The sequence below is a fragment of the Felis catus genome, chromosome F1, assembly GCF_018350175.1.
Source record: "Felis catus isolate Fca126 chromosome F1, F.catus_Fca126_mat1.0, whole genome shotgun sequence".
NCBI classification, from domain to species: domain Eukaryota; kingdom Metazoa; phylum Chordata; class Mammalia; order Carnivora; family Felidae; genus Felis; species Felis catus.
The window spans coordinates 17,040,688-17,058,689 of NC_058384.1; the positions used below are offsets into that span (position 1 = coordinate 17,040,688).

At 49.8% G+C, this 18,002-nt stretch overlaps 1 protein-coding gene across 4 annotated transcripts in view; it reads left to right on the forward strand.

Annotated features, from left to right (window-relative positions):
• The window catches only part of TNN (tenascin N), a 68,119-nt gene extending 57,526 nt beyond the window's left edge, over positions 1–10,593 (forward strand). For all 4 annotated transcript variants that reach the window (XM_045048451.1, XM_045048454.1, XM_045048453.1 and 1 more), the window contains 3 exons: positions 882–1,049; positions 7,307–7,470; positions 9,726–10,593. In XM_045048451.1, the coding sequence (XP_044904386.1) occupies positions 882–1,049; positions 7,307–7,470; positions 9,726–9,866 (473 nt within the window). In that variant the 3' untranslated portion in view covers positions 9,867–10,593. The remainder of the gene's footprint in view (positions 1–881; positions 1,050–7,306; positions 7,471–9,725) is intronic.
• The last annotated feature ends 7,409 nt before the right edge of the window (positions 10,594–18,002 follow it).

An 18,002-nucleotide genomic window follows, 5' to 3' on the forward strand; every position in this document is an offset into this window, starting at 1 on the left:
ATAATCTGGAGACCCAGTGTCAGGTAGAGTAGATGATGATGTGGTTTTCTTGGTGCAAAATTCCTCCAGAGACCTTACGGTGGCATCTGATGCCCTCTTCTGCTTGGTGAGATAAGGGGACGATAAGTAGAAGTGCCTCTACTTTATTTATTTATTTTTTTCAACGTTTATTTATTTTTGGGACAGAGAGAGACAGAGCATGAACGGGGGAGGGGCAGAGAGAGAGGGAGACACAGAATCGGAAACAGGCTCCAGGCTCTGAGCCATCAGCCCAGAGCCCGACGCGGGGCTCGAACTCATGGACCGCGAGATCGTGACCTGGCTGAAGTCGGACGCTTAACCGACTGCGCCACCCAGGCGCCCCGTTTTTTTTTTTTTAATTTTTTTTCCAACGTTTATTTATTTTTGGGACAGAGAGAGACAGAGCATGAACGGGGGAGGGGCAGAGAGAGAGGGAGACACAGAATCGGAAGCAGGCTCCAGGTTCCGAGCCATCAGCCCAGAGCCCGACGCGGGGCTCGAACTCACGGACCGCGAGATCGTGACCTGGCTGAAGTCGGACGCTTAACTGACTGCGCCACCCAGGCGCCCCGAAGTGCATCTACTTTAGAGAGAAGGAGTGTGGGGGCAGGTTCACCAGTGATTACCCTCCACCGCTCTTTCTCACAGGACGTGGTTTCCACACTCGTTAATATGGCTGTGCCAGAGAGATAACAGGATGAGAAAATGGGTCCCCCAGAAGAGATAGCGTGAGGAAGTGCCCATTAGCAGAGGTGGTGAAGGCTAAGGTGGTTTTTGGTGCTGAACATCTCAGCTGCTGGTAGGCGGGCACTTGCACACGTAGGTTGATTGGTTATTGGGATTGCCTGCTTTATTTTTAGGACTCGACAAGCTGCACAACCTCACCACTGGCACTGCCACCCGGTATGAGGTGAGAGTGGACCTACAGACAGCCAACGAGTCCGCCTATGCCGTGTATGATTTCTTCCAGGTGGCCTCCAGCAAGGAGCGGTACAAGCTCTCAGTCGGGAAATACAGAGGCACGGCCGGTAAGCAAATGCATCTCCCCCCTGCCAGGGTCTCAGGGTCGAGCCCGTGGGTCTGAGGATCGGTTTGCCACGGGCCATGGATCTGGGGGATGCGATACTGCTCTGTGAAGGTGACTTGTCCTCATTGATCATTGATGATCGAGGCCCCTCAGGCATGATGCCCTACAGGGGGTGAGCAGTAAACAGGTATGTTAAAGCAATCCTTGACCATCTGAAAGTTGGGAATTTTGTACATTACACATTGATCCCCCCACCAGTAAAAACCCTCCTCTTACGCTCCCCTGGTTCAGGCTGCTGTGCATTGGCCAATGAACCCGCATCCTGAGTGATCCATGGTGCCTGCCCACCTTGCACTGGGCTTCAGCGGTATGGCTGCTGTCCTTGCACAGAAGAGTATGTGTGTGTGTGTGTGTGTGTGTGTGTGTGTGTGTGTGTGTGTGTGTGTGTTATTTGAATATTTTGCAGCACTTTACCATAAGTAAAGAGAAAAATGACAGGGCTGATTCAAACAAGAAGAAGGAAGGTCTCATTAACCTCATAGAACTGTGACAACCCAGAAATTAGCAGTTCAGCCGAAAGCAGGGAATCTCTAACCTTGATTAGCTGCTCATTGGATGCAAGCCAGTCGATGGTGTGGTCGGTTGTGAAGGAAGAGAACAGCATAAGCAACAGGACTGAAATACTGGGATTTTACCGTTGAGTTTTTTATTTAAGAGGGGAAGGTGGTGGTTGTTTTAATATATTTTAAACTTACATTTATAGTTTTTAAAAATTCCCTAACAAGTCGTTTGATTTTGCACGTTTTTGACTTTGGTGTGACTCTGTAGGGATGTGTTACCAGTCGGATCCACTGACTCTATAGGACCTGGTTGCTCCCCTTAGGCGGTCATGTAAATAGATAAGTAATAATATAAAGTAACTTTTGCCAAGTGTCACCTAGTGGTGAGGAGAATAAGGAGCTACAGGATGCGACAAGGTGGGTACGCTGAGGCTGTTGAAGGGAGCTTCCCCCAGGGCAGGAGGCAGGAGCTGGGTCTGAGAGGGTGGGACTTAGATGGGAAACAAAGAAGGGCCCCCCGGCCCAGGGGAGTCCATGGTGAGCAAGGACCAAGCAGAAGCAAGGGTACTGGGGTGTGCCCTTGAAGCCTGAGGCCACTCAGGCCACTCCTCCTCCCCTAACGGTAGAGGACTGTGAACAGATGCCTCTGGAGTGTGATCCGAAGTGGCCAGTAGCTAATGCAAAGTTACTTTTAGGTCTTATAATTTAATTGTTTTGGTTTTTTTTAATCACAAGAATTTTGCATTTGCTAAAATGTGATGTTGCTAGCAAGATCTTTCAGTGTGATGTTATGGATGTTTCATGGTGTAGGGGATAGTTCCTGAGACCCAGGGAGTTTGCACAGGGGCCGGTGAAGGGGTGGGTCTACTGACATGGGGACATGGGAGGAGACAAAGAGGGAGGGGTAGGCACCTACTAGTGCATGAAGAGTTTGGGTGACAGACACGGCAGAATTGTTCAAGCGTTCCAAGGGGGTGGGTGGGGGGAGCGTGCAAAGATAAGTGCAGTGTTTCAGGGAAAATCCTTGAAGAAAAAACGGACCATTGCTGGAAGAGCTGTCACTTCTCTCTGGGGGTCTGGGGTCTCCATAGGTGAAACAGGCTGGGCAACCCTTTTCTACTTGCTATACAGTTTCTGGATGTTGGGTACGCTGCACTTCATCTGCTCACAGTACAGTACGAAACGTGAAAGCCAGGCATAGGAACGAGGCAGTTAAAATAGTTGGGAAACACAGATGGACCTTCCTGGGGTTGTGACAGACAATAAAACCAAATCGGGGGCGGGGAGAGATGGAGAGATGCTGTTTTGACCACTCGGCACTCTGCCTACCTTTTCCCCAGTTCTGGATGAAATCAGACCACATTGCTGATGGCTCATTCCTGGATCTCCAACCATTAGGTGTGAGGGGTGCACACATCACAGGCTCCCTGAGACCCCTCGGGCCCCTCCTGTCCTGCTCAGTCCACATGGAGGATAGCTGGTCTTCCTTCTTGCCGTTCACTACTGACCGTGGAGATCAAGTCAGTCTGCCTTTCTCGGGCTAAAGATTCCCAGCCTCCGGAGACTCCATTCATGGGATCTTCCTTGGACAAGATGCGGAGTTCCTACATCTCTCCTGGAATCCCAGTGCCCCCAGCTCCCAACTGGGGACATCACTCAGGCCTGCCCACGAGGGCCGCCCATTCTCCTCTCTTCTACCGCACACCTTTTCCAACGCCTGCCCTAAAATAACCGGGAAATGAACTGATGCTAATGGGGAAAGGAGTGAAAAGGAGTCAATATATTCGTGAATTAACGTGATCCTCCTCCCAGGGACTCTATTTGCATTTTAAGTGTGATTAGGGGATAATTGCCATTCTGAGGTTGTTCAGGCCCACAGTGCTGGTCAGCGGAAGATGCCTTTTCTAATAGGAGGCCTCGGGAGACTTTCAGATCACACCACATTTTGGCAGCACTCTGGTCTCCCCATACCTGCCGTTCCTACTTGGACACTCTGAAATTGAGTGGTGGGCTTAGTGGAGTTTTAGCTTTCCTTGTATAGGCTGATTTGTCCCCAGGAGAGTTTTGAAATTTAGGAAGCTTCTGACCACTCACATCCTAAATGATGAGGTGCTGTTTAGAGGACATAGCACTCAAATAGAAGGTGAAGGGTTTGATGTCTCTGTGCATGTGCTGGCTGTCCCCATTGGAGCTCTGATTAGGATTGGGCATGTGGGACCCTGGGGGAAACATGTCAGTCAGGACCACTCTGACTCACACTGTGCAGGTGGGCCCCCGACTTCTGCTTCCCTGAAGTCCTGTCAGAGAGCCCGTTATTCCCCCATGAAGGAGAGCCCAGCAAGGAAGTGCCAGGTGAATATAGTTTCCGATTCTGGATCTTGGAGCAGGGCCGGGAGGACATCTAATGAGCTCTGCCTATAAGACGCTGTTCGTCTCTGGAGAGGTGATGGTGAAAACACAGACATTTGGAGTGGCGCAGAGCGACTTCTATGGGCTGACCCGTCATTTACAGCTGGGTTCAATCCCATCGACATGAGACTTGGGGGTGTCCAACCAGGGATGATGGGTTCACGCCCTGGGGGCACTTGGAAGCGTGGCTAAGGAATGCCACCAGCATTCAGTGGGCCCGGGCCAGGGATGCTGACTGTCCACGGTGAGGAATTGTCCTACACAAATGCCAGTGCCTTTCTTGCTTTGAAACAGATTCTTTAACACTGGTACTTAGAATTTTTTTAACTATTTATTTATTTTTGAGAGAAAGAGAGAGTATGAATGGACGAGGGGCAGAGAGAGAAGGAGACACAGAATCCGAAGCAGGCTCCAGGCTCTGAGCTGTCAGCACAGAGCCCAGTGCAGGGCTCGAACCCATGAACCGTGAGATGGTGACCTGAGCCAATGTCAGACACTTAACTGACTGAGCCACCCAGGCGCCCCTTAAATACTGGTACTTAAAGGCGAAACAAGTGTTGGATTCGTGGACACAAGGGAAAGCTAGAAATGGCACACATCCACTTCCATGGGCCCATTCCTGTTCCCAGGGTTCAAGGTCCAGACAGTCTTGTGTGACTTAAAAGGGATGTGATGTCGATGGCTTCTTGGGGTCTGAGGTGGCTCAGCTGCCTGGGTCATCCTTCCCGACTCAGGAGGTGCAGGAGGAGAGCTGATCTTGGAGTGATGTTTTGACAAGATGGGTGATAACCAGCTCAGCGGCCCCACCCAGGGCTCTTGTGGGGTCGCCACCAACCCCACACGCACCTCCTGAGGGGAGCCAGCCGCCCACCCAAAGCCATTGTACTAGAAGTTAAGGCTGCTTATTTCTCATCCAATGTTTTCTCCTCAAACTCTGATAGAAGAGAGAGGGTCTGACGACCACTGGCTTTTCTACTTTATCTTACTTAGGGAGATGAGCTTAATAGATCGGAACACCGTGTTGGCTGGGTCCTGACGACCAGAGCAAAGCAATTTCTTGATTCATGACTATCCTCGCTGTCCACGCTCTGAACATCAGCATGGCTTCATTTTCTGGAAGGGAGCAAATCCATCATGGAATAAACTGCCACACTTAGTCCGAAACCTGCTTCGCTTTCCTTGATCCCAGTGCCTAAGGTTCGATAACTGTGAACAAATCGTTAAGAAACAGCCTCCGCACAGATTCTTAGGAAACAGCTCTGGGAACTTTAGACGCGCGTTCGGTAAGCTGAGCTCATTAAAAGAGTGTCACCAAGGGAGCCATCACGTGTTATTTTAAGCTGTAGTTAACTGTCTGCTAGAGAGCTGAAGGGGAGAGAGATGTGTATGAATCCAGCGACTACACGCCTTTCCTCAGTTGGAGGAAACTCTTGGGGGCAGGGGCCCTTCAGCTGTCTTAGCAGGAATGGCCTGTGTCCCCTGCTCTCACTCCCCTGCTTTCGCTGGGGAAGCCATCAAGGAGCCATTGTTCAAGCTGCAAAGTCAGACGGACAATCTGGGACAATCCGGGACCTTCCCTTTTCATAATGTGTTGTTAACTCTTTACATACATCTGCCCCCTTCCTCCCCCAACTAAGTTCTTGAGGGCGGGGACCTCCTCCATCTGTTTTCCCAGAGCTGAGCTTGGTGCTGGGCCCAGCAGGTGTTCTCATGGTTCCTGAATAAATGAAGGAAGTTGCAGACCGACGTTCTGAAGGGCTTGTTGTCCTCAGAAGAGCTTGTTAAAATGCAGACTGCAGGCGGGTACTGCCTCGGAGTTTCTGGTTCTGTGGATCCGGGGTGGGGGTGGAGCTGAGAATGTGCCTTTCTAACAAATTCCCAGGTGCTGCTGATGCTGCTGGTCCAGGGGCCACACCGGGAGAACCAGAGACGGCTTGCTCTGGTTCGAGTAATTAAAGGTCTCTACTGAAATAAGGCAGCCGCAGGCAAGTTGGTGTGTCAGGGAGGACCCTGGACTGGGAATCTGAGGACTGAGGTTTGAGTCCCGGCCCTACTATCTGGGGACAGTGGGACCTTGACAAGTCCCCAGAGTCTAACCTCTGTGAGTCTGTCTCCTCATGGGACTGCCGGCTGCCTGGCCCACCTTGTAGGCTGTCGTGGGGACAGAGGGGGAGGATACGGATGTGAAGGTGGTCGGTAGCTCAGGGGTCAGATGAAAACCCAAGTGTTGTCATGATAGGAACACAACTTAGGATTGATTCAGGCCCTTGTCACCTTTTATGAGCTGAATTAAGAATTAAACTGATACAAAGATGATACATACCATGGGGGAAATGGTAGAAATACAAGTCAGATGATTCAAGCGGATTTCCAGACAGGATGTAATGAAGCACTGAACTGTATATATGTGCCAGGAGGGCCTGGGAAACTCGGGAGTGTGTGCTGGGAGGGGGTGTGGGAGGATTATTAAGGAGACCGACCCTTCCTCAGGAGTAGGGTCCAGCTGGGCTTTGAGGGGCGTTTAGGAGTTGGACCGGGGAGGGCAGAGGCGTGGAGGGAAGACCTGTCTGCTGCACAAGCCGTGTGTGCCTGTGGGGACAGCGGGCCAAGAGATGGTGCGAAGGGTACAAGCCAAATTACAGGCTGCAAAGCCAAGCAAGGAGGAGCGGCTCCTTCCCTGTGGTGGGTGGTGGGAAGGACATTGACCTGAGAGCATGAAAGTGGACACTTATGCTTCAGGAAGGCCGGGAGGGCTGCCGTGTTGATGCAGGCCCGAGGAGAGGAGAGTAGGCCGTGTGGCAGCCCCGGGAGTGAGGCCATCTGTGAGTGATCCTCAGGAAGAAGGGCTCCGTAGAGGGGTACATGGGATTGGCAAATGTGGCTCGGAGTTCGAGGCTGGGGTGGCTAAGAGGATGGCTGAGTGAGGGCAGGGAATATGGGAGAGGGGTGGTCAAGTGCTGGGAGGAGAGCCGACGAGTTTGGTTTCAGATGTTTGGTTATTTTACGTGACTGTGTAGCCTCTGAGTGAAAATGCTGGAAGGGAGCAAGCTGTTGGAAGCTATTGGAGAAACAGGCCTGAAGTTTGGGTGACAGGCCAGGAAGGAGGATCTCTTCATCTGTATCATGTCCTCACCTTGGCCGTTTTCAGAGACGAGTGATTTACCTGTGACATAAATGGCCAGATCTTTGGCGTTTTCATGCCCAGAGATTGTCCTGCTGAGCCCAGAGTTCCATCACCATGTCAGCGGCCGAACTTCACCATTCACCCCTCATCTCTCCTCTCCCGCAGGGGATGCTCTTACTTACCACAACGGATGGAAGTTTACAACTTTTGACAGAGACAACGATATTGCCCTCAGCAACTGTGCCCTGACACATCATGGTGGCTGGTGGTATAAGAACTGCCACTTGGCCAACCCCAACGGCAGATACGGGGAGACCAAACACAGTGAGGTAGGCGACAGGTGCACTTTTTTTGTTCCAAGCTCTGCCCAAAGCTTTGCGTTCCCAAAGTGACACTCTCCACGCTGGTTTGGCTACCTCTCTCCTTCTGATGCTCCCAGTCGGGGCAGTGGGGCTTCTTCTCCAGGCTCTATGGCCTGGAGGTCAAGGCCTCCCCTGCCCACCCGCTGCAGCCCTTCCCCACTCTGCATTCCCACCAGAGCTGCAAACTTAGTGTAGGTGGGTGGGAGCTCAGGCTGCCCACTGCTGGACAGAGACAGGTGACATGGATTATGCACCATCTGTTTCCGGGCCACCCGTGGACACCGTCTTCGTAACAAAATACCATGGGCTGGGTGGCTGGAACGAGACACATTTGTTTCTCAGTTCTGGAGGGTAGGAAGTCCACGATCAAGTTGCCTGCTAGCAGATTCGGTTCCTGGTGAAAGCTCTCTTTCTGTCTTGCAGATGATGGCCTTTTCATTGTGTCCTCCTATGGTGGAGAGAGAGACAGAGAGAGAGAGCTCTCATCTCTCTTCCTTTTCTTACAAGGGCACTAATCCCATCATGGGGGACCCACCCTCATGATCTCATCAACCCTGATTACCTCCCCAAGTCCCACCTCCAGAGACTACCACTTTGGGGGTTAGGACTTCAACATATGCCTTGGGGGCAGGTGGGAACTAACATTCTATTCATAACTTCAGAATTCTTTCTAGTTGTTCTCCCAGTGAAACCACAACTATTTGCCTCAAGTCCTTTGATCACCAGGAAAACAAGTTTTTTCTGTCTTTGATCTGACCCACTTTTGGGTCCACTTCATCCAGAGCCACTCAGAGTCTACCCAGAGTGTTGTGCTAAACTTCTCTCTCCAGTTCAGGAGGTGCACCCAGGACTGAGAGTTCTTGATGGCTCCTCTCCCCTTCCTTGCTCTGAAACTTTCCTACCAGTGATTTCTCAAACCTCCATGACCCGTAGACATCATCTCGACTCCTTGCCAGGCATCTCCTGACTGCTCCCACACATCTTCTTGAAAATGGCGTCTTGTTGCCATGAGCTCCTCCCTACCTTGGGTTTCTAACTTCCCACCCTGGGTCTATTCTAGCCTTCAGGAAGCCACCACTCCCCAGAACTTACCTTATAACCGGTGTCACTGTAAATATTAGCTCATCTCAAGTCCAGGTACAGTTTGATTACTTTGGCCCTGACCAGACAGGGTGGGGGGCTCCCAATCCTTGTGTGATTTTTCAAAGGGAAGAAGAAATGTTCCCCCAGGGAGGCCAAGGAGGGTGGGTCCATGAATCATGGTGGCAGCATGTGGGCTGACTCAGGAAAGCCTGTGATCAGAGATCAAATATTTGAAATGAGCAGCCAGCATGCCCTAAACCATCCCCATATTTGCTAATAAAAGACATTCATCTGGTTAATGTGCTTTTCACAGTCTGCAAGGCATTTAGCTTCTTGTTTATTATTTACCTCACAAATTAAAATACATAAAATTGGTCACTTGGGCTCTTTATTGGCCAGGTTGCAAGGTTATTAAGTGAATTAAATATTATTACGCTCACCAGTCAAAAGACATAAAATGAAATTTAGTTTTCAGCAGGCTATTCGTTACCCCAGAGCTAGTATCTAAACAGTTTAAATTGAAAATGATTTTACACGATTGGCCAATTAATATGTTTATTTTTGCCTTTAATTTTTTGGAAAGGAAAAGAGTAAGGCAAAGATATTGTGCCTGTTGCTGGCCAGGTTGACCCTGTGTTAGCTTTGCTGCCTCGGGCTCCCCGGCCCCCTGGGCTCACACCCTATCCTTCCAACCACCAGGTGGAGGTGGTGGGGGCTTCTGAGTCATCAGCCTAACTTCAGCTGCCCAGCAGAGGGCACATGTTTCTATTTTTTTTTATTAGTTTTTAATTTTTTATATTAAATATAATTTATCAAGTCGGTTTCCATACAACAATACCCAGTGCTCATCCCAACAGGGAGGGCACATGTTTCAAGATTCAGCTGTACTTCCCTTATCATAACTACCCCAGTAACCACCTGTCTTCCTTAAGCAGAGAGGGTGTGGTCCTCCCCTCCCCTCCCCTCCCTGCAAAGAAGCGTTCCTTTGTACCTTGTACCTTAAGCCATCCCACCCTCCTCCCTAGTGCCTTTTCTTGATGTTGACTTTTTCTTTCTTTCTTTCTTTCTTTCTTTCTTTCTTTTCTTTCTTTCTTTCTTTCTTTCTTTCTTTCTTTCTTTCTTTCTTTCTTCCTATGTAGGGGGTGAACTGGGAGCCATGGAAAGGACATGAATTCTCCATTCCTTATGTGGAGTTGAAAATCCGCCCTCATGGCTACAGTGGAGAGCACGTCCTGGACAGAAAGAAGCGGACACTAGGAGAAAATTCGAGAATGTTCTGATGGCCTATTTGAACAGTCATCACACGAGACAAGACCAGCCCAGGGTTGGGGCTATGTAGGCTTGGGGCAAGGTGGGTAGTGGTGACTGGTTAATGGAAGTTTGAGGGATACTCCTGGCCTCTGGTTTCTGAGATGGCTGGGTAACCTCCAGGACAAAGTGTGTGACCAAACTTCAGACCACACAGGTCTCTGTCACCTGCATTTCTGCCCATCTGTATTGGGGACCTGCAAATCAACACAATAGTATATATGAGAAAGAACACCGGACTGCAAGTTCGTCAGTCTGTCTTCAGTAGCAAATATATGGGATTGGGGAGTAGGGGGAAGGGAAAAGAATCATCTAGCACTTCACCAGTTGGTGTGTGTGTGTGTGTGTGTGTGTGTGTGTGTGTGTGTATCTTTTCTCTAGAAAGCTGTACCAAGGAGGGGTTCTATTTGATGACCAAGGGGCTTAACGTAGTCTGATGCTTGTTACCTCCCATGACCACTGGGATTTGAGGAAAAAGGTATAAATCTTCACCTGTTTAAAAAATGCTAGACCAGGAGAAAGAACAAAGGGACCAAGACTGATTCACATAGAGCTAAGTTGTGACCAGTATCCAGCAGGCTGGGAACCAAGCTTCCGTGTTACCCCCCTTTTCAAGTTCCCCCTTCCCACATATTTGCATAATCACTTTCAGAGATCTGCATATGTTGTGAATAAATTCTCACTCGTTTCAGCTTTAAATAACTGGACTCTTTTGGTGATTGGTCCCTCCCAAAGACTCTTCAGTGACTCTCTTTCATGCCCTCAAGTCTTCAGCCCTGCCCCTTTCCTTGGGCCCCCACACTGTTGGGCCTGTAGGTGTTCTGAAGGTGCCCAGCAGAAGCTTCTTGTTTGCTCAGGCACTTGACAGGTCAGGTCCTTTGGGTTTACTTTCCTACCCCTTTGGAAAGTTTCTCTGTAGTGAAGTCAGTGATCATTATTAAAAGTAACTTACATTCTGAGTCAAGAAAAAAAACACCTGGTTCTTAAAAAATTTGCCTTGTGTTATTTAACTCACATCAGTGCGCTTGAATTCTAAATTCAACCCAAGTGCATGTGAAGGTACAACTTGTGCATCACCACGGAATGCGGTCGGCCTGCCGTTTCATACTTGCGAGACGGCGAATCGTGGTATTTGGAACCTGGAGAGATGAGATGAGTGGGAGCGGAGGCATGTGCCCTAAAAGCTTCAGCGCCGCCCCAGGCCCGGGGAGTTGTTCGCTGCCTCAGGTTGTCCAGGCTTTAACCTCCGGCTGAAGGCCAAGCTGTATGCCCCAAACGGGTTATGTCCCCCTTGTGGGCTTTCAGCACCGCCCGCGCCCCCCATACGCACCGTGCCGCAGTGCTGCTAGATCTGGTGAGGGCGGTCTAAACAGGAATTCAGTGAGAGTGTGTGTCTGCCTGCTTCTCGCCAGGGTGTGTGCTGTGCCCTGGGCGGGAGGGGGACACAGGTGAGACACAGAGGTGAGCAAGCCAGACGGCGTGTGGACTGTCATTCATTCGTTCACTTTCATTGATTCCACAAAAGCTGACGGAGCCCCGTTGGGAGCCAGCTTCTGCTGTTAGGTACTGGTGCCGCGGAAGCGAAGAAACTGCACTAGTCCCGCCCTCACCTTGGCGATTCAGGAGCCTGGCGCTCAACCCAGTGGATGCAGTGGAACGAACCTCGGGGTGACTCAGAGCTGGGGCTGGTGCGTGGCGGGCAAAAATTCCCCACGTGGGTTGGTGAATGCTTGGTAAACGTGCTGGGTAGAGCGCAGGTTGCTGGGCCTCATCCTTAGGTCTTGTGACTCAGTAGGTCTGGGCTGGGGCTGCCGCCAGATTGACCACTCTTGGAGTAAGCTCTGGCGTAGGGGTCGCCTGCTGCTGGTCTCTCTGTTCTGGACCTGTGATGCCCCCCACACAACTCTGTGTCCCCTGACCGCAGCATTTCTCCACCACCGGCCAAGATGAGGACTTGCCGGGACCTGGAAACTGCCGTGGGAGCCGTGCCGCCCGGAGGACTGGCAGGGGAAACCTCAGCTGACCCTTAAGGGTTCTCCATGGGGCAGAGAAGAAGTCGGGATGAGCTCATTTTTAAAGGCTGTTCATCTGACCGAGGAGAACGTTCTAGCCCTAAATGTCTGTGCCTGGCCTCACTGGAATGAGACCAGCTCTGGCAGCCCCCGCCCCTGGGAATGGGTTCCTGCACAAACCTGCTCTGCAGAGGCCATTTTCCTCAGAGTCAGATTATGAGCCATCAGGGTTTTGAAGCTTAAGGGGCAATCCCTGCCCTTTAGGACAAACCAGAGAAGACAAAGTCTGTCACCGCAGGGCCAGGCTGCAAACCAGGCAGGAGGGCAGAAGCAAGGACGGAAGTACCAAGCACGTGCTAAAGCTCCCAAGCTGTCTTCTGTCCCACGCAAACTGCTAGCTAAGCGGTCATGGACAGAGCACAGGCCCTGCCCTCCAGCAGCCCGTGGCGTGGTGCTGATGGTTGGACAGCTGTGGGGACAAACCAGGGCAGCCGGTAGCACGTTGGGGAGAGTGAGTCAACGGGTATGGACTGTCACTGTGGAGCAAGTGTCAAGGACGTGACATCAGCATTAGGTCAGGTAGGAAGAAGTCTGAGTGTGTCAGGGAGGGAAGAGAGGCCCGAGGGGGGCAGGGCACCTCGGGAAAAGGGAACTTGGTGGCAAGGATGGGAATGGGTGGGGTGTGGCATGGGTGAGGGAGGGAGAGGAGTGATTGATGGGGAGGCTAGAGAGATGGCAGGGACACTTGGCCGTGTGAGTGCTGGTTCTCAGCTCCGTGCCCGCTTAACCTCCAGGGACTCTGCCTCAGTGGGTCTCAGCTGAGCCCTGTGCCTGGAGCCTTTCAAAGCTAACATGCAACCAGTCCTGACAACCTCTGCTAGGATGAACGAGTCGGACAGCAGAGGTCGCTCAGCGGTGTTTGAATCTTGCAGTCACACTGACAGTTAAGCTTGCATTTTGAAAATATCTGTCTGGAGGCAGGATAGAGAATGGTGGGGAGCTGTTGAGGGAAGCTCCTAGGAGAGGGTGGAGAATCACAGACAGGTTAGGGCTATTGCAGTAGAAAACAGGTAATGGCTCTCTTGGTCTGTGGCAGAAATGGTGGGACGGGGGAGAGGGCACAGATTAAAGAGATATTTAGGAGGAAGCATCAGCAGGAACTGAGGGGGCTGGGTGGTAAAGGCAAGGGAAGAATCCTGTCATGGCTGAGTTTAGAGCTGGTTGTTTCTCTGGGAACAGGGCCCCAGAGTTTGTTTGTCACAAGGCATCACAAGCTCTGCCTTTTAACTTAGAACTCTCAGGGATTCAAGGATCAGTAAAGCCAGAAAATGCTGAATGAGCCAGGGAGAAGGACTAAGAATGACTCAAGGGATTCTGAGCAAGGGGATGTCAGGAAGAACAAGGACCAGGTGTGGTGCATGAAAAGAGAATTCGTGGACGAGGAGACAAACAGCAGAGCAGGAGGCAAAACAAGTATAAATAACGGAAAGCTCTAGGCAAAACGCAGTCATTTGCTGGAAGAAATCCTCTGCTAAAAAAAATTTCCAAATCCTTCCCTTAAGCCTTCCATCAGGGCAGTGAAAAGGATCAGGAAGGAGTTTCTGTCAATAAAGAGTGCAGATCAATCCGGTCAGGGCCCGCAGCCCTCTGCAGCAGACATGCTGTACCCAGTCAGGCCAGCAGATGGCAGTGTTGTCCCATCGGGAGCATCTCCCTTCAAGGCCATTTTCCAATCCTCTCTGAAGGGGTGTTCTGAGGTTCTTCCTTTTCTTCCTTCCTGGGTAACATGGCCTGGGGAATCAGCTTATGGGGTACGGCTCAGCATCCAGCCCGTGCTTGGTGGTTGTGCAGGTAGTGTTGCTGTTGGCCTAATGCACAAAACAGGTAACTGGGAAACACCTTGAAGAGGTTACCTACTGAAACCTAGACTCTGTCCCCTGACCTGGTCTACCTGGCCGGTTGCTGAGACAAGAAGATGGATCCATTGGCACGATGAAAGGTGAAGGGGGCACCCCTGGAAGAGATTTAGGCAGTTCCTAGTGTGTAATTAAATCCACTTCCCAAAGTCCTTCTGTTAGTCGGTTGTTTCTGTGGGGGAAATGTGGAATGGGTTGAATTCCACTTGCCACGTTATATAAAGAAGTTAGTTCCCAGGTTAGCCCATAAATGCCTGTTTATTCCATAACGCAGACCAATTTCAGGGCATGTATGATGACAGAAATAGAAAACACTGGTATTGCAATGTTGTTATTTAAACAAGGGAAGGAAACAAAATGGAGTGGAAACAGTTCTTTATTTGTGTAAGTGAAGAAAACCAGGTTTAATTAGACAAGGCTAAGGAGGCAGGTGAGGCTTGCTGTGGAGCACCTGAAGGAGACATCTGGGTGCTCTACAGCCTTGTGGGCATAGCTCTTGATTGTGTTCAAAAGGTTTCTGACTCAAAGTAGGTATCGTAAGTTAACACGTCTTTGAGGAACCCAAATCCGATTAGGCTGGATCATGATGGCTGGTGTGTGAAGGGCCACTAGGACGGGATTCTGAAGACTTTGGTTTCCATCTCGGGTCTGGGTGAGTTACTTACCTTCTGTGGGCCTCATATTCTTCGTTTATAAAATGGAAATGACATCAGTCCCCGAGGTACTCCCTGCAAGAATCAAATGAGATACCGAAAGCACTCTTACATAATACATAACACTCTGGAATGGTAAGACGGCTTGGATCTCTAGTCTTGATAACTTCAATCAAGACGTTTGGATTTTCTTTCTTCTCTCTCTCCCTCCCTCTTTTTTCCCCCGATAGAGGTGTATCCCTAGCCAGCTCTAAGGTGTATGTGCTATGGATAGCCACCAATGGGATTATTACAGCTAACCAACGGACAAAGGAGAAAAGGCAGAGTGGGAAAGAAAAGCTTAATGAAGGTAAAGGGGGATCCGTCTATATTTTGGAAAGGGTTTCCTTGGGGATGATATGAATTGAGCTGTACATGAACCCTCCATGGCAGCATTTCCAAAATGATATTCCTCAGAATCCTTGCTCCTCCAGATCTCCTAAAAGAAGAGGTTTAGTGGTCAAATAAACTTGGGAAAACTCTGAGGTAAGTGGAGTTATACTAGTTTCTTTACTAAAGTACCCGTTAGAACCCTTAATGTGATACGTGATTACAGATCTCAAGGAGGCAGAGAGGGGAAGTCATGGGCTGCAGTAGTTGCAATCTTGTTTGAATGTAGGATTTTCTTGTGTTCTGAGTAGCTAATATTTCTCCAGGTGTGGTTCAGGGACCGCTGGCAATTACATAGAGTGCTTGTTAGAAGAGCGGGTTGTCTGGACTCACCCTCGACTTAACAAATCTGTCAGAAGGGCAGAGGGACTGGGAATCTGCACTTGTAAGAAACCCCCCAGTGATCTCTTTTCCTTTCCCTTTTCCCCCAGTCAACACATTATTGAGCATATAGGATGCACTAGTTATTGGAGATAGGGTGGTGAGTAATGTAGTTACTCTTTAGGCCTCACAAAGGCTTATTCTAATGAGGGGATGGCAGGGAAGTGTGGGAAGACGGGAACACCCACAGTGCAACATAGTCTGATCTTACTGTGATCCAGAAGACTTGTGTGGTTAGGGAAGCTTTCTTGGAGGCAGTGATGTAACACACGGAACATTTCACCCCAAATTTGTTTGTAATGACAATTAAGACTTAGAGTTATGAAAATCCCTCATTTGTCAAATGGGCATGACGATTTTGACCCTGACATATTTGTCAGCATCACATAAAACCCAGTGAGTCCTGAGCCCATTTAGTTGGAAGCCCAGTAAGGAAACACTCCCAGGAAGGTGGGAAGATGTTGATTCAAAGTCTTTCTTGATCTGGCCACCAGGGGGCGCTGTCACGCAGGGTGGCTTGGTGTGGAGAAGAGGCTGAGGCAGGGGTGAGTACCTACCCCATCCATCACAATTGCAAATTGGGAGTTTTGGTAATACTGTAGACCGTGCAGTGTATGGTGAAATTATGGACCACATCACACAAGGAGGAATAGAAAATGCACAGTATTGGGGCACCTGGGTGGCTCAGTTGGTTAAGTATCTGACTTCGGCTCAGGTCGTGATCTCATGGTCTGTGGGTTTGAGCCCACGTCGTGCTCTGTGCTGACAGCTCGGAGCCTGGAGCCTCCTTGGGATTCTGTGTCTCCCTCTCTCTCTCTGTCCCTCCCCCACTTGTGCTCTGTCTCTCTCACTCTGAAACATAAATAAACATTAAAAAAATTTTTAATAAAAAAATAGAAAATGCACAGTATTTTCAATCCCTATCTCATTTGATCTGTCTGTATCATTTGACTCTATTGACTCTTCTTGAAAGTTTCTTCTCCTTTGGCTTCAAGGACACAACACTCTCATTATCTTCCTTCTACCCTTAATTACAACAACTAACATTTACTGAGCATGTACTATAAGCCAGGCCTGATGCTGAATGCTTTTTATGCTTTATCTCGTTACTGCTGTGTCCCTGTGAGACAGGGATGGTCATTAACTCTACCATACTGGTAAGTCTTTACGGAGATTAAGTCGTCGGCCTGAATTCTCTAACCAGTGGGTACTGGAGTTAGCATCAGAATCGGGAAGCCCTTAGCCCTGAGTCCTGACCTGTCACACTCATGGTGGCCTTCACCAGGCTGTCCTCTGCATCACTGCTGCAGGCTGCACCCTCTGGGTGGAGGCAATACAAACGGGGTCCTCCTGTCCTTATTTATTCCCTTGTAAGTCTCTAGATGGCTCCTGGGTGATCCCCCACGGGCTGTCCAGATGCCAGCTTTGCAGCCCCTCTGGGACAACTCTGTGTTGCTGGCACCTAGTGTGCTTGGCAAATGGTAAAGAGTCAAAAATATTAATGGAATAAGTAGCCTCAAAGAGGGAGTTAGATGCATGCATGCAGGGCCATTCCCGAAGGAACGATCACAGGTATTTGAAAACATCCTTTTGAACCCATGACAGGGACAGACAGCCATGTTGAAGGGACTCTTCCCCCCCCCCCCCCCCGCCAGCTCTGTAATTCTGTGACTTTGAATTTGGGAAAGATACTAAAATCAAAGGGCAAAGGGCAAGGAGCCAGCGCAGAGTGTTGTGGTGACTTGAGAATGCGCATAGCACTGTCCAGGTCCACAGGCACACCGCCACGGGCAGGGCTGAGCCTGAGCAGGTGCAGCTGGTGGCTTTGGCTCTGGCACCCACCCCTCAGCCAAGATGGGCAGCAGCTGCCCCTGCCTTTGGTTGCTGGACAACTGTTCCTGGTCGACACTGGAAAGTTTTGGAAGTCCTGGAAAGAACAGAGACCTGAATGAAGAGTCTCTTCTTGGGCTGTCATGGAGTGTGTGGCAATGGGGAAGGGAGCCCAGGAACCAACTAAGACTACAGAAATGTCCGCCTACCTTGGGGGAAACAAGACAAAGGGGGAGCGTGTGCCATAGGCCTGTCTTCCTAAGCCCTAGCTGAAATGGAGTCAACACGGTGTTTTAGCAGCCTGTTTGACCACTTCCCCCATGAGCCTCTAGATCTGTGCTCTGCAGGATGGTAGCTGCTAGCCACGTGTAGCTACTGAGCACTTGAACTATGGCTGGTGTGACTCAGCTACTGCACCTTTAATTTTATTTAATTTTAATTAATTTAAATAGCTACATGTGGCTAATGGTACCATGTTAGATAGAGACATTTCCATCTTATCTACTCTATCGGACAGCCCTGTTCTACAGGGCTTCTGCTTAACGGCCAGCTGAGCATCAAGGGAGGACTCTGGAGCATCTGAATCATTCCATTTCACAACCAATGCAAAGCCGTGGTCCACTTGAAAAGAAGATATGCGTTTTATACATACATACTATACAGACATACGTGTATGTGTGTGTGTGTGTGTGTGTGTGTGTGTGTGTGTGTGTGTCTTCCTATCTGGCTATCCATCTATGTATCTAATAATGTAAATACATATCTATGTATCCATGTATGTATCTAACAATGTGTGTATATACACGTATGTATGTATCTATGTGTGTGTGTGTGTGTGTGTGTGTGTGTATGTAAGTACCTACGTATTTAACAATGAATGTACCTAA